Here is a 16,962-nt window from a genome sequence, read left to right as displayed (position 1 = left end):
CGCGTCCATGACACGCTGCTTGTCGGTGAAGTTGTGGAACTTTATAACCACCGGCCGTGGGCGCTGATTGGGACCGGGTATCGGTGCTTGAGAGCGATGGGCTCTGTCCAGCTTCACACGACCAGCCTTAGTGTCCATTTGTAGGTAGCCAGGGATCCATTCCTCAAAGAATTTTACTGAACGTGTCCCTTCAGAATTTTCCGGGAGTCCCACAACACGAATACTGCATCTGCGTCCTCGATTATCCAAGTCGTCAATGTGCTCTGCCATTTCGCGCACCTGTTTCTCAAGTGCTTTTATCTTAGCGTCCATAGATGTAGTTGAAGTTTCCACTGCATCAATTCTTCCTTCCGCCTCAACAACACGTTTCACAACCCTCTGTAGTTCAGCTGAATGGCCTGCTATTGCTTCCAAGACCGTTCTTATCTTAGCATCGATCACTTTAGTAATGTTATCAGTCATCTTTTGAATCACCAGGTCCATTGTGCCTGGATACGCAATGGTGTTAGCCTCGCTAACGTTAGCTAGCTCCTCATGCACATCCACAGGGGTGGTGGTTTTGGTCGACTTCTTAGTAGTTCTGTTGGGCATGTTGTCGGATATTTTTGCGAAATAGCCGTCAAGACTCATTATATGGTAACTTATTTAGCCAATTCTACCACTTTTTCAAGCTATGAGATTAATGTAAAAATATACATTTATGAATGCCACGAGAGCTCGCTGAAACACAGTGTTCTCTCTACAGCGCCATTTTGTCCCCCCTTGCGGGTACTATTTAATGAAGCTGCCACTGAATATACTTATTTAAGTCTGTTTTGTAAAATACACTTTGCATAAAAACCCTTAAATATGTAAAAGAAAGAACTTCAAAACAACTGTGTTCTTTGATGTTGGTAGCACTGTATATTCATTTAACGATTGTCCTCTTCTTCTGACGAGGCGTAAGAGAGGTCGGACCAATGTGCAGCGTGGTAAGTGTCCATTTTAATATATAAAACTGAACACTACAAAAATACAAAATAACAACGTGAATGAACAAACTAAAATCGAAACAGTCCCGTATGGTACAAACACAGACACAGGAAACAATCACCCACCACTCAAAAGTGAAACCAGGCTACCTAAGTATGGATCTCAATCAGGGACAACGATTGACAGCTACCTCTGATTGAGAACCATACCAGGCCAAACACAGAAATCCCAAAACATAGAAAAAGGAACATAGACAACCCACCCAACTCACGCCCTGACCATTCTAAAACAAAACATAACAACAGAACTAAGGTCAGAACGTGACAATTCAACATAAATTCTCTCACAAATGTAATAATACCTAAGGTTTACTTGTAAATGTCCCGTACCTCAGGTTCTGTTAATGATGACCTCAGTAGCAAAGTAAATATCCATTCATAAATTCATAATGCAGTAACCATGTGTTCCATACAGGAATAGAAATGACAAAGATTCCCTGTTTCACCAACAACTGAACACATATCCCAACCCAACACGGAGTAAATCACAATAAAAACAAATTAAATATCACTTGGAAAAAGTTGTATTCAGTCTGTCAGTCAGTCAATCCAATCTGCCAACAGATCTCCAGCTGGGAAGGCCACAGAGAACTGCTAGTACCAACGGAGATTTGTTAGATGTCCAACAATAGTTACACTGCAGTTAGATGTTACCGCTCAAGGCTAACATGTCCCCATCTGTCTCTTTCTCTGTGTAACGTTATAGTTAAATGTTACTTCTCAAGGCTAACACATCCCCATCGGTCTCTTTCTCCATGTAACATTATAGTTAGATGTTACCTCTTAAGGCTAACATGTCCCCTGTCTGTCTCTCTCCCTCAGAGGAGGAAGGGAAGAAGAAGATAATTCGTCTGCCAGTCCAGAGGAGTGTTGAGACGGGATTGGCCATCGAGTTCAAGAGCAGATTGACACGGCAGGTCAGCCGAGAGTCTTCCGACCCTGACGCCGAGGCCAAGCCGGGAAAGTAAGCATCCCTCTCAAAATCCTATCCTCATTTTCCTTCTTCCCCCTCCAGGATACACTATAAGAAGAAGAAGAATCTGAATCGTTTATAGAGCACTGGAAATCTCCCAATATTAACATAGTAGTTTGTGAATAAAGTACAAAATCAATGGATTTCCTAGACCAAACATTGATAATATAATGTCCCATTTCAGTGGGTTGTTATTATGAATACACTACTTGAGCGTTATAGGATAGGATGATATACTTGCAGCAGTGTTGTGAGTAACACATTACAAAGTCACACAGAGTACTCAGATTATTTTTTTGTGGTAATGAGGAGGGTAGTTTCTCAATTTAAGTAATCTGTTAATAACATTTCAGGAGAATCCCCTGCTGATTATAGACCCATAAATGTAATAAATTGTGACAATAAAATAATAACAAATCTTATAAGCAATAGAATTGGGAAAAATCTTACCAGATTTGCCAGACTACATATCTATCAAACAGGGTCAATTAAAAAGACACTTACAAACAAATACAAGAACATGTTTCAGTTTATGCAATAATGGCTGTTGATGCCGAAAAGGCTTTTGACCTTCTTGAATGTCCTTTTCTATTTAATACCTTGGAAGATTTCAACTTTCCAGCTGAAATAATACATTAAATAAAAATATTTGATAAAATATACACTAATAACACATTATCTGATGAAATAGTTTTTGAAAGGATCACAAGACAGGGATGTCCTCTCTCCCCTTTTCTGTTTGCACTGGCAATTTAAACACTTGCAGAAAGAATTAGGCAGGACCCAAACGTAAAAGGTATCAGTATTGGTAAATATGAATTTGAACTAAACTTATTTGCAGATGATCTCCTGATATACCTGACAAATATTGAAAACTCAATGCCCCCTTTGCTAAAAGAAAATAATCTGAAAACTCAAATCTCAGGTTATAAAATGAACATATAAAAAAAATCTAATGCTGGCAATAAGAAAAATAAAAAGAGTAACTCACGATCTACAGAAATCCTTTAAATGGACCACAAAAACATATTAAATACTTAGGATGCTTAATGAGTGACGACAAACAACAAATATACTACTTTATTCCATTACTCAAACAATAGTACATTTACATTTTAGTCATTCAACAGAAGCTCTTATCCAGAGCGACTTACATCAAACTGTTTCAGCGACTGTCAGACAGGGTCTGGTAGTGCTGCGGTCCCAGCTACATCAAAATGTTTTAGAGACTGTCAGACAGGGTCTGGCAGTCCTCCAGTCCCAGCAACATCAAACTGTTTTAGAGACAACAGACAGGGTCTGGTAGTGCTGTGGTCCCAGCTACATCAAACTGTTTTAGAGACTGACAGACAGGGTCTGGTAGTGCTACAGTGTCAGAATAACCAAAAGAGGACTAATACCCTAATGTTTGTTCCTTTAACTCTTCCTTCTGGTGAGTCTATACAAACAAACTCCTACCATTGTTAGATTGGATACTGTCAGAAAATGTGGTTGTAACATTAAGTATATTGTTGTTATTCCATTGGTTACATCTAGGTAGATGCCCCAGGGGCAGGGTGGCCCACACATTGAATATTTTAAATGCAATAAAACCTTTCTCGTGAATGACCTCCTTGCTGAGCGCGAAGTTGATTTCATGTTTCTCACTGAAACATGGCTGTCTTCAGACTGTAGTGCCACTCATATTAAAGCCCCCCTCCAGAATACAGATTTTCATACTCTTTCCATACTCGATCAGAAAAGGGAAAAGGATTGTGGGGGACAGACTCTATTTTTACTAATGCTCTCAGCTGTAAGGACATTTTGTTTGGTGTCATTGGGTCTTTTCTTTTGAGCATCATGCTATACTGTTTAAATGTCAGCCACCAGTGCTGGCCATATCCTTATATAGGCCACCAAAGCAATGCCCCAATTTCTTTACTGTTTTGTCTGAACTATTGTCTATTGTCCTTGAGAACTATGATAAAGTCATTGTGTTGGGTATTTTAATATTCATGTTGACAAAAGACTGACTCCAAGGCCATTGAATTTCCCCACCACCTTCTGGAAAAAAAGGTTTTAATTGCATATATGAAGAAGTGCAAGCTTTTGTTAAATCACTGCCTGGCACCAAAAAGGCACTAAAAACTGCTATGGTGAAACCCCTTTTGGAGAAAATGTATCTAGATTCTTCAGCCTTTAGCAATTTCCGGCCAATCTCCAACCTCCTAATCTTAAGCAGAATTCTGGAGAAATGGGTTTTCAAACAGTTAAATTATTTTTTAAGTGCCAACTGTATTTAAAAAAAAAATCCTATCTGGTTTTCGGGCCCACCACAGTACTGAGACAGCCTTAGTCAAAGTGTTAAATTATCCAAGAGCCAACACAGATGCCAAACAGCTCTCTGTGCTTGTATTTAAGTTCGACACTGGTGGAGGCTTGTCCTCTCTGGTCCAGTTATAAATTGATTTAGGATCTATTTAACCGGTCAATATTTTCTATGTCACCATTGGTGAACATATCTCAGAGAAAGTTGTAATCTGTATAAAGGGCAAAATATGAGTCTTTCTTAACAATCTACTGGAGAACCATTTTGGATTTAAATATCATTAATGTATGAGTAAAGCTTTAATATTTAATCATTTTAACCCCCCCAAATGCATATTCATTATATACAGTGCCTTGCGAAAGTATTCGGCCCCCTTGAATAATTTTGCACGCCCAATTTTTCCGTTTTTGATTTGTTAAAAAAGTTTGAAATATCCAATAAATGTCGTTCCACTTCATGATTGTGTCCCACTTGTTGTTGATTCTTCACAAAAAAATACAGTTTTATATCTTTATGTTTGAAGCCTGAAATGTGGCAAAAGGTCGCAAAGTTCAAGGGGGCCGAATACTTTCGCAAGGCACTGTAAATGAACTGTGATAGGACCAAAGAGTTAATCAATGTGATTTTTCCATAAATAGACAAGTATTTACCTCTGCATGGTTGCAGAATCTTGTTTATTTTGCTTTCAACTTTCTGTTGAAATTGATTGTGGTAAGTTCATTTATATTGTTTGAGATGTGAATACCAAGTATATCTGCTTCACCATACACCCATTTTATTGGTAAACTACAAGGTAATGTAAACACTGGATTTTTTAACAATCCAATACGTAATATGGTACACTTGTCATAATTAGGTTTTAGTCCAGAGAGGCTAGAAAAGTGATAAACATCGTCAATGAGATTGTGCAGGGATCCAGATTGCAGACTTAAGAGAAAACTTGAGTCATCTGCATTGACAGTTTTGTTTTTATCCCCTGGATTTCTAACCCCTTAATGTTCTTCTTGGATAAAATAGCTAGCATTTCAATGGTTTTTCCTCTCTCCTATTTTGTGCCTCTATAGTACAGTTTCCATTTCCATCTACCTGCGTTGTAACTTCCACTATTTCCTTTATTAGTCTAATCTCTTTTGACCTAAACTGCTTTGGTTTTTTACTTTTGATGCCAGCAAGAATGAGAATAGGAATTAATCAAGACTGCTAGCTTGATTAAGACTGCTCTATATCTCACTAGGTCATGGTTTTTCAGCCTCCATATATCCACTAGTTCTAATGTATCCATGATCTTCAATTATAACTTGCTATACTTATTTCCCCACTTCCCATAATGATACCCACATTTTAATTATACTTACCACAACCAGTGTTTGTAAACTTACCATTAAAAAACACCATGATGATTAAGTGTCCATATAGCTGTACCATAATATTTGCACTGTTAAGCATACTGTAGCTGCAACCATGTAAACTTCCAATTGTCCTAATATCCCACCCACTAAAACCTCCCCCCATATCTAGGTCGGTTGTTACTAAGACCATCAGACCATCTCCCTGACTCATGACAAGAGGGAAGGCCAGAGGGAAATATGGGCCGTCCCATGATAACATACTGTACATATCTATGAGGGTGCTTTTTAAGAGAACTAACCAAATAACATGGAAAACAAAACAAAATATTAATAAATATCTTATATTGAAATATATAATATACCTCACTTAGAGAAGTGCTTCCTTAAAGTCAGTTATTGTCTTAGTTCTACCGTTAACTTTAATCAGTATATCCCAGTGTTAACCAGCCCACCACACACTAATAGAGACAACAACCCTGTTGACAATACCTATTCCATTTGCCGGTGTGTATCGGAACAATAATAATTGCTTACATTTTTTAAATGTAAAAGGGTAATGACACCAATTATTTTAGGATTGTATAGGCCTACTCCAACAGAGAACCTATGCAGGTGACACCAGAGGATTTTAGCTCTACCTATAAATTATTTGACTGTAATAGTGATTTAAATACTTGGATAGCTCACAACTTCCTCCAGCTCAATCAAGACGAGACCAAGGTACTTATTGTTAGAGCCGAATCACAGAGAGAATCTGGCCGCACATTTTAATTCACGGGCAATAAAGATAAAAAACCTATGTATTATTTTAGATTCTGAATTCAATTTCAATCACACATTAGGAATGTCACAAAAATATATATTTACCACCTGAGGAACATTGGCAAGGTGCTATCATTTCTCTCTCAGGCTGATACAGAGAGACACATCCATGTTTTTATTACAAGCAGGCTTGACTACTGTAAAGCACTCCTGTCTGGTCTACCCAAGAAAGACATTGGTCAACTGCAAAACATACAGAATTCTGCAACACGGGTACCAGACAGAGAGCACACATTAAACCGGTTTTAAGGTCGCTGCACTGGCTGCCTGTGAGTTTTAGAATTAATTTGAAGATTCTTCTATTGGTTTTTAAACATGATTGTCCAGCCCATTACATGTCAGACATGCTTTTATGTTATGTACCCGGTAGGTCCCTCAGGTCCTCTTGCAGTTGCCTAGAACCAAGAGGGATGGAGAAGCAGCCTTTAGCTTCTATGCCCCCAACCTCTGGAATAGCCTGCAAGAGAATCTGAGGGGGGCTGCAACTGTGGACATTTAAAAAAATATCTTAAAAAACACCTTTGCTTTTCCTCAGGGTATTTTGAAGTCGTTCAGTTTGTATTGTTATTATTTGTTTTTTTATTCTCTTAAATGTGTTTAGTAAATATTTCAGTTTATTTTAATTGTTTTTATTTTATCCTTTTAATCACCTTGTCATCACGTCTGAAATGTGCTGTACAAATAAAGCTTGATTTGATTTGATTATTGTATTAAGGCTGACGTACAATTGATACTAAGGATGATGTACTAGCAATAACATTGTTGTTTTAATAAGGATGATGTACTAGCAATACCATTTGATTAAGGATGATGTACTAGCAGTAACATACCCTCTGACCAATGTGGCAGTGGGGATCTGATGTCCAGCAACAGTCCGCTTGTGGACGATTCCTGGAGTTGGTCTTGAGAATATTAGCCCTGGCTCTTCTCCAGGTACATCAACAGCCTCCCTGGCTCTACTCCAGGTACATCAACAGCAGGGGACCAACATCTGGGGCCGAGGTTATTCTGACCTCCTGCTCTTGTTCAGGAAAGAGTGGAGGCTGATACCCCATGATGCACTCGAAAGGGAAGAGTCCTGTGGCAGAACTGGGAAGAGTGTTCCGGGCATACTCCACCCAGACCAGTTGATGGTTCCGGATAGTGAGGTTGGTTGAGACCAGGCACCTTAAGGTGGTCTCCAGGTCTTGGTTGGCTCGCTCCGACTGACCGTCTGGGGATGGAATCCGGATGACAGGTTGGCCGACGACCCAATAAGGGTGCAGAATGCCTTCCAGAACTGAGACGAGAACCCTGATTGGAGACCATGGATCCGGAAGACATGCTGCACCATAAGCTGGGCCATCTCCTTGCCAGCAGATAGTTTGGGGAGAGGGATGAAATGGGCAGCCTTAGAGAACCGGTCGACTACCGTCACAATATATGAGATCAGGGACGATGAGGAACCGGTAGTGGCTGCAGGAGGCCAGACGGAGCTTGCCATGGAGTCTAGTTTTGAGCACACAAAGTGCAAGCGGTGACGACGGCAGAGATGTCAGGCACCATTGTGGGCAACCAGAAACGTTGTTGAAAGCAGGCTAGTGTATGACGGGACCCTGGATGACAGGTCAGCCTGGAGGAATGAACCCATTCCAGGACCTGAGACCGGATAGGGTTAGGGACAAACAGCCGGTTAGCCGGGCCCCCTTCAGGTCCAGGCTGGGAGCGTTGCGCCTCACAAACCAGGTTCTCAATTCCCAAAGCCACAGTGGCAGCAAGGCATGAGGTAGGGAGAATGATTTCAGAAGTCGAGGGTTTGGCAGAGGAACTGTATAGGCAGGAGAGAGCATCATCTTCACATTTTTAGATCCTGGATGATAAGAAATGGTAAAGTTGAATCTGGTAAACATAAGGGCCCACCGGGCCTGCCTTGAGTTGAGACGCATGGCTGAATTGAGATATTCCAAGTTTTTATTTTCATTCCAGGCCAGGAATTGCTGTTCTGCTCCTTCCAGCCAGCGCCTCCACTCCTCCTACGCCATCTTCACCGCCAGGAGTTCCCGGTTGCCCACATAGTTCTTCTTAGCAGGATTTAGGCAATGGGACAGGAAAGCACAGGGATGAAGCTTCTGGTCCTGGGCAGATTGCTGGGACAGGATGGCCCCCACTCCAGCATCCAAAGCATCCACTTCCACCTCAAATTGACGCGAGGGGATTGGATGGATGAGGATGGGTGCTAATTTGAACCGATGCTTCAGGTCTACAAAGGCTTTGTTGACAGCTGGAGACCATTTGAACGGTACCTGGGGGAGGTGAATGCTGAGAGGGAGGCTGCCAGGGTGCAGTAATCCTGAATGAAACGGCGGTAGAAGTTTGCAAAACCAAGAAACCATTGCAACTGCACCCTGGACATTGGTTGAGGCAAATCCACCACTGCTTCCACTCTTCCACTGAACATTACACTCAGCAATGACATATCCCAGAAAGGTCATAGAAGAGCGGTGGAACTCACACTTCTTGGCTTTCATGAACAATTGCTTCTCCAGGAGGCACTGAAGGACCTGTCTGACATGGATTACATGTTCTTGGGCAGATCGGAAACAAATCAGGATGTCGTCAAGGTAGACGAACACAAACCAGTTTAGCATGTCCCAAAGCACATCATTGAACAAAGCCTGATGATATGACCTGGTACTCAATGTCCACTGACTGCGTTGAAGAATGTCTTCCACTCATCCTCCTCGTGTATCCTATGCAGGTGGTAGGCATTCCGAAGGTCCAACTTGGAAAACATGGTAGCCCCCTGGAGAGGTTCAAACGTAGGTAGGGGGTAACGATTTTTGACAGTGATATTGTTAAGTCCCGGTAGTCAATGCATGGGCGCAGGGTCTTGTCCTTCTCCACAAAGAAAAACCCTGCGCCGGCAGGAGATGCAGATGGATGGACAGCCCCAGTGGCCAGAGACTCTTCTATGTTCTCCTCCATAGCAATGCTCTCTGGTGGGGACAGAGATTACAACCGATCCTGAGGTGATGTAGTGCCTGCGAGAAGATCAATGGCACAATCATAAGGATGGTGCGGGAGAAGGTAAGTAGCACGTGCCTTGCTAAACACTTCCAGGAGGTAATCGTATTCTGTGGGGATAACCGAGACATCCACAGTCTTGCTAACCTCCTTAGGAAAATGACTAGGGGAAGGCTGTGCTGCTTGAAGGCAGTGGGAATGGCAAAATGGGCTCCAACCCAGGATGGAGCTTGTGGTCCAGTCAATTACAGTATTGTGCTTTTGGAGCCAGGAAAATCCCAAAACAACCAGAACATAGGGAGATAAAGTGAGGAGAAACTGTATTGTCTCACTGTGGTTACCAGAAACCCGTAATTGAACGGTCACAGTACTATAGGTGACTTCCACTATAGGTGATTTCATCCATGGGCACAGCGAGAGGCTGAGTGTGAATACCAAGCTCCGAAGCTATCGTGGCATCCATAAGACATTCATCAGCCCCAGAATCACAGAGCACCTTGAGAGACTTAGATTGGTCTCCCCACATCACAAGAGCAAAAAGGGGTGTGCGGGTGATGGGAATTTGGGAGCTCCCAGTCTGACTCACCATAGTACTGATACCCACTAGAGACAAGGTTTTCCTAATAGGGCAGGTAGCTATAAAATCATTTACAACGTTAACAATGTCTACACTGTATTTCTGATTAATTTGATGTTATTTTAATGGACAAAAAATGTGCTTTCTTTAAAAAACAAGGACATTTCTAAGGTGACCCCAAACTTTTGAATGGTAGTGTTTTTATATATTAGTATTATAATCGCAACCAACCCTAACGATCCCATCAGCATGTCACCTGCAGAGAACGTATATATTCATATTCAGAACAGAACACACTAATCAGTGTGTTTTGTCTCTCCATGTCCTCCTCTTCCCTGATGTCAATAACCAGTGTGTTTTGTCTCCCCATAGACTTATCTTCCCTGGTGTCAATAACCAGTGTGTTTTGTCTGTCCATAGCACAATCTTCCCTGATGTTAATAACTAGTCTGTTTTGTCTTTCCATAGTCTTATCTTCCCCGGTGTCCGTATCACATCTGACATCCACTTCACTGAGTTCCTGGAAGGGTTGGGCCCCGCACAGCTAGCCGGTAGACAGACACTTGCCACGCCACCAATGGGTAAGCACCATGACTCCTTTCCCTTTTTATGACTACTCCTAGTAATCACTCCTCCCCCTTGGCCAAAATCCCTCCTCCTTGTTTTGACACTCCTACTTGTTATGCTGTTACATGCAGGTGACATCCAGATGGGATGGTTAGGGTTGTGTTCTGGTTAGAATATTAATATATAGTTAAAGTCTGAAGTTTACATACACTTAGGTTGGAATCATTAAAACTAGTTTTCAATCACTCCACAAATTTCTTGTTAACAAACTATAGTTTTGGCAAGTCGGTTAGGACAACTACATTGTGCATGACACAAGTCTTTTTCAAACCCTTGTTTAGTCAGGAAGTTAAAGCTTGGTCGCAAATGGGTCTTCCAAATGGACAATAACCCCAAGCATACTTCCAAAGTTGTGGCAAAATGGCTTAAGTACAACAAAGTCAAGGTATTGGAGTGGCCATCACAAAGCCCTGACCTCAATCCTATAGAAAGTTTCTGTGCAGAACTGAAAAAGTGTGTGCGAGAAAGGAGGCCTACGAACCTGACACATTTACTTCCGCTCTGTCAGGAGGAGTGGGCCAAAATTCCCCCAACTTACTGTGGGAAGCTTGTGGAAGGCTACCTGAAACGTTTGACTCATGTTAATCAATTTAAAGGCAATGCAACCAAATACTAATTGAGTGTAAGTAAACTTCTGACCCACTGGGAATGTGATGAAAAAAATAAAAGCCGAAATAAATCACTACTATTATTCTGACATTTCAAATTCTTAAAATAAAGTGGTCGGGAATTGTGGAAAACTGAGTTTAAATGTATTTGGCTAATGTGTATGTAATCTTCCGACTTCAACTGTTTATGTTCTCTGCAGGTGATATTCAGATTGGGATGGTTAGGGTTGGGTTAGAATATATGTTCTCTGCAGGTCAATCAATCAATGAAATGTATTTATGAAGCCCTTTTTACATCAGCCGATGTCACAAAGTGCTATACAGAAACCCAGCCTAAAACTCCAAACAGCAAGCAATGCAGATGAAGAAGCACTGTGGCTAGGAAAAACTCCCTGGAAAGAGAACCTAGAGAGGGAACAGGCTGTGGCCAGTCCTCTTCTGGCAGGGCCGGGTGGAGATTATAACAGAACATGGACAAGATGTTTAAACATTCATGGATTACCAGCAGGGTCAAATAATAATAATAATCACTGTGGTTGTAGAGGGTGCAACAGGTCAGCACCTCAGGAGTAAATGTCTGTTGACTTTTTATACCCGAGTATTCAGAGTTAGAGACAGCAGGTGTGGTAGAGAGAGCGAGAGAGAGAGAGAGTGAGTCGAAAACAGCAGGTCCGGGACAAGGTAGCACATCCGGTGAACAGGTCAGGGTTCCATAACTACAGGCCGAACAGTTGAAACTGGAGCAGCAGCACGACCAAGTGGACTGGGGACAGCAAGGAGTCATCAGGCCAGGTAGTCCTCAGTCATGGTTCCAGGGCTCAAGTCCTCTGGGAGGGAGAGAGATAATTAGAGAGAGCATGCTTAAATTCACAAAGCACACTGGATAAGACAGGAGAAATACTTGAGACATAACAGACTGACCGTAGCCCCCTGGCACAAACTATTGTAGCATAAATCTAAATAATATATATGTTCTCTGTAGGTGACATCCAGATAGGGATGGTGTACAGGAAAGAACGTCTGGACGTGGAGGTCATCAGGGCCAGAGGACTTGTGGGTAAACAAGGCAACAAGCAGCTGCCAGGTGAGCATGATATATTACTGGTATTATATATGTTATCATATTATCATTATAGCACAATGTCCCCAGGGAAGGGCATTTATGTCCAGAAAGCATTCAGCAAGAAATGTGATTGAAATGTACTTATTGCCCTCTCTGCTTGTTTCTCAAGCCCCCTATGTGAAAGTATATCTGATGGACAACGGGAAATGCATAGTCAAAAAGAAAACCAGACTGGCAAAAAAAACATTGGATCCCCTCTACCAGCAGCAACTTCAGTTTGAGGAGAGTCCAGAGGGGAAGGTTTTACAGGTAACTCGTGAAATGCACTCTATTTGACATTTTCAATTGTTCTTTATAGGTCTATTTCAGTCTATTATGAGTAGTTTGAGTAACACATAATCAGTGTTTTCTCTTCTCCAGATTATCCTGTCGGGAGAATATGGTTAGTGTTACTTTTAGGGTTAGGGTAGTTTGAAGATTCCCAGGTTAGGACAAGCTAATAATTCCATGAAGAAGCTTTAGAAAGTCAACCTGCATCATGGGACCAGGGCCGTTGCTAACTAGCATAGATATTCCCATTGTATTGAAATCATCCTCATTTATGCAAAGAGTTATGGGATATTAGAATCCTCTTGTTTTAACCATTGCTCTTCAACCTAGGGGTTAGGGTTAGTACTATTTACGAAGTAGTATGTAATACCTGTGTTCTCTTCTCCAGATAATCGTGTGGGGGGACTATGGACGCATGGACCACAAATCCTTTATGGGAGCTGCTCAGATACTTTTAGATGATTTAGACTTATCCAACATGGTGATTGGTTGGTTCAAACTGTTCCCCCCCACCTCATTGGTGGATCCAACTTTGGCACCTTTAACTAGCAAAGCAGCAGTAGCAGAACAAGCTGCAAATGCAGCAAAATTAAGGGACAGCTAACATTGTCATAGAAATAAGCAACAGGAGGTAAGTCTGCCAGGCCACACCCTCTTGGGCCAAGCCCTGGTTACCCTGGTAACACTGCATGCTTGATGTTCTGAGCCCATGAAGAGGGAGGGTAGAGTCTGGAGCAGGCCATCTGATCTTACTGCAACAAGGTGCCCCCTGCGGGTGGAACTATCTTACTGCAACATGGGTCAGGAAACCCTAACGCTAACCCCCCCGGGTCTACGCCCCTCCTAGGGAGGACCAGACAAGCACATGAAGCTGTGGCAAGAAAAGGAAAGAAGAGGTGGAATGAATTCAGTGGTACTAGATTTCAGTCTCTGTTAAATCCATGATGAGGAAATAGAATAACTAATTCATGAGTTGGATTAGGGTTAGTTGTACAGTTTGTCATGACGTGGCCCTTTCTGGGTGTAGATTGTGGCTTCCCCCTCTCTCACTGTCTCCTACACCCAGGTTCTGTTATCTCATGTCGTAAATTCCTGGCGGAGGCTCTCTTCCCTTTTCATGCAGAGAGAGAGAGACCACAGAGTGAACAATGGATTTCACGTGGCCGAACTCCTAAATCCCCAAAATGAGAAAATGAAACTACATGTCCTCTTGTGAGAATGTGGGAAGGGTCCGTGGACACTTACGGGACAGTTATGTTGAGTGTGTTTCATTTGGTGACCTCACGAAGGACAGGAAACACACATAACTAAATCTCTGAATGTGTACATTTTTCAAGTTTGGTGTTTGCATCTAATTCTTGTATGAAATGAATGAGTAAGGATGAAACTCTTTGTGAAATGAAGTTGAAAGTTTAACTAAGTCATTGGCCCGCCCCCGTGAGCACAGACATGATCTGGCGTCATGGAACCGCCTTTTCTATTGTTACGAATAAACCCCCTCCTGAAGAAATCCTCTTCAGACGAAGCAAACCCACAACGTGAGCTGTGATTGCGAATAGTTAATAGCATGCATACCTCGGTGTAAGCTGATGTAGCACAGGCTTGAGTACCAAGACTAGAAAACCAGACCATGTGGAGCATTGGCTACACGGCTGGAAATGGTTAAACTCTGAGATTATCGATCCCCACAGAATAAGATAGATAGATACTAGTTACTAGTCTGCAGTTAGAAATTATGTAAACCTGGGACGAGAATACCCGAAAACGTCTGAAACATCTATGAGAACATTTCTGAATGGTGCTCTGAAGTATGCATTCTAACCATGAAAGACTGATCTTCAGGGAAACAGAAAGAGAGAGAGAGACTCGGATGAACTTTCCAGCAGACAGACCGGATTCCAACAATGAAGACAACAAAGACACATCATAAATATGTACTTGCAATTATTATCGACTGAGCGGGTGTTCATGTGCGAAGGATGAGCATTTCAATGTATAAAATTATAGACTGTAATGAATCCATTTTGTCTTTCCCTTTGTCCACCAAGCTGTCATATCGGCTTAGCCCACTAGGGAATCTTCCCTATCATTGTTAGTAACCAATATCTACTGTTTGTTTATTTATGCATTTCTGTGATTATTTAATTAGTAAATAAATGATTAAGCCAATTGGTGTATGGGATGATCCATTGTTTAGGCTGGGTTCATGCAGACAACCAACAATTTATGACGTTTGGAATGAGACTGACGTGAGGTAAATAATAATTCATTAATAGAAGACTATTGATCAGATATTAAAATATCTGAAGAGTTATACTCGGAACAGTATAACTTTGTAATCCGTGGTGCCCCAACTTCCTAGTTAAGTTTATATGATTAGTTTAATCACGTAATAATAATTACAGAGAATTTATTTGATAAAATAGCAGTCTTCCCCTTTAATAATGCCAAAGACACAACATTATGGTGCCCCCCATGAGGAATCTAAGATAGAATGAGGCTTTGCTGTTGGATATATCAATTGTGCAAACAGAACTGTGCAGACAGACTGTCATGAGCAAATAGAAAAATATATTTGTTGCGTATGTGTTTCCATTTGAACAAGCTATTTGGAAGCGCCTCTGGTCGTGTGTCGATAGTGTCAGAGCAGTTAGTTGTAAATTACAGATTTAGTCCGTTAGGCAAAACGGTGCGATTTCTGTCAGTCAATATTCATTTTTAGAGGAAGGGCATAGAGGCAGTAAGGTTAGAAATTAGAGGATAGATCTGTAGTGACCGAGCCAAAGTTATCTGTCCGCCTACCGCTCTAAGCCAGTGTGGGTAGGACACAGGCGTATCTGTTTTTATGTACCGTGCGCTCCGGTAATATAATGCTAGCAAATAGTATGCCGAATTTGTTAATTTGAGACGTCACTATTAAACCCCCCTTTCCATGTTGAAGGAGACCCTATTTTGTTCTTTGGAAGTGAGATTTCTGTACAAATAGGATTAGCATAGCACTAGACTCTACAGCTAATAAAGGGAAAACAGCATTTTCTTTTTTCTTTGGTAAAATTGAAATTCCTCCGCCTTGCGTGACAGAAGTCCCGCCTTTGTACTTCCGTAGATTTCAGCTTTCTGTGATCAGTGACCCCCTGGTGGTGAAGAATCGCCAGTACATTTTCTTCAAAAGGAATTAGGAAACATCCAAACGTGGATCACGTTAAGATATCCAGCCAATCGCAATTGACTGGATATCAACGTCTCATTCAATTTAACTAATAAGTAGAATTGCCAGATTTTCCTTTTCAGGTGGATCTTAAATAATATCCACATTTATTGGGTTTCTAAAATGAGAAAACCAAAAAAATCCACATTAAAATGTCTTAAGGCTAGGGGGCAGTATTTTGACGTCCAGAAGAAAAGCGTGCCCAAAGTAAACTGCCTGTTACTCAGGCCCAGAAGCTAGGATATGCATATATTTGGTCGATTTGGATAGAAAACACTAAAGTTTCTAAACTGTTAAAATAATGTCTGAGTATAACAGAACTGATTGGGCAGGCAAAACCCCAGGGGAAAACAATTGAGGTCATAGGATTTTCCAATGGCTTTCTATGGGAAACCCTATTTATTAGGAACCTGGTTGCAGTTCCTATGGCTTCCACTAGATGTCAACAGTCTTTAGAAATTGGTCAATGTTTTTCTTTTGGGAAATTAAGAAATAGTGCTGTTCTTTGTACGTGTCACTCTGAAGGTCCCTAGTCTTTTGTTGCGCATGAACAGGAGCACGCTCCGTGTTATTTTTCTTTGGTATTGGAAACAGATAATCCCGTTTTAGATTTTATAGATTATTTCCATTTTAGGATACCTGAGGTTGGATTAGGAACGTTGTTTCAAATGTTTGGACCAAGTTTATAGGTAACGTATTAGATACTTTGTAGCCATGTTAGGTGAGTTGGAACCGGTGTATTTTTTTATCAAACGCGCCAAATAACTCATACAGCATACTCATGAGTACCAAATGTTTGCCTTTCTTCGGCACGTAGGACACTAGAGATGTGTTGACCGTGAACACAAATTTAGAGGAATTGATAGGCCTGTTCTGTGTATTCATCAGCTGAGGTGGGAGCTCTGGCTTATTTTTTCGTACCGTTCCTACCATCGTCAGTTTCCTTTTGAGGAGCTCCTGTCCCAGCTTGTGTGAAGTAAAAAAGTTATATCATGTGATGTTGTGACCACGGAGTCCCTGTGTCACATCCAGGATAAACTGCATCCCTTCGTTCTTTTCAGGG

The 16,962-nt window shown here is 41.5% G+C and overlaps 1 protein-coding gene across 1 annotated transcript in view; it reads left to right on the top strand.

The window, feature by feature from the left end:
* Positions 1–14,860, top strand: part of LOC110489349 (regulating synaptic membrane exocytosis protein 2) — a 263,080-nt gene extending 248,220 nt beyond the window's left edge. The window contains exons 19-23 of the mRNA XM_090228498.1: positions 1,854–1,995; positions 10,532–10,644; positions 12,281–12,382; positions 12,531–12,670; positions 13,080–14,860. Of these exons, the coding sequence (XP_090084624.1) occupies positions 1,854–1,995; positions 10,532–10,644; positions 12,281–12,382; positions 12,531–12,670; positions 13,080–13,295 (713 nt within the window). The 3' untranslated portion in view covers positions 13,296–14,860. The remainder of the gene's footprint in view (positions 1–1,853; positions 1,996–10,531; positions 10,645–12,280; positions 12,383–12,530; positions 12,671–13,079) is intronic.
* The last annotated feature ends 2,102 nt before the right edge of the window (positions 14,861–16,962 follow it).

This window comes from Oncorhynchus mykiss, chromosome 30, assembly GCF_057628025.1.
Source record: "Oncorhynchus mykiss isolate SJ-2025 chromosome 30, ASM5762802v1, whole genome shotgun sequence".
NCBI lineage: Eukaryota > Metazoa > Chordata > Actinopteri > Salmoniformes > Salmonidae > Oncorhynchus > Oncorhynchus mykiss.
Note: the sequence above shows the minus strand (reverse complement) of the source record. Positions and strands in the feature narration are given on the sequence as shown.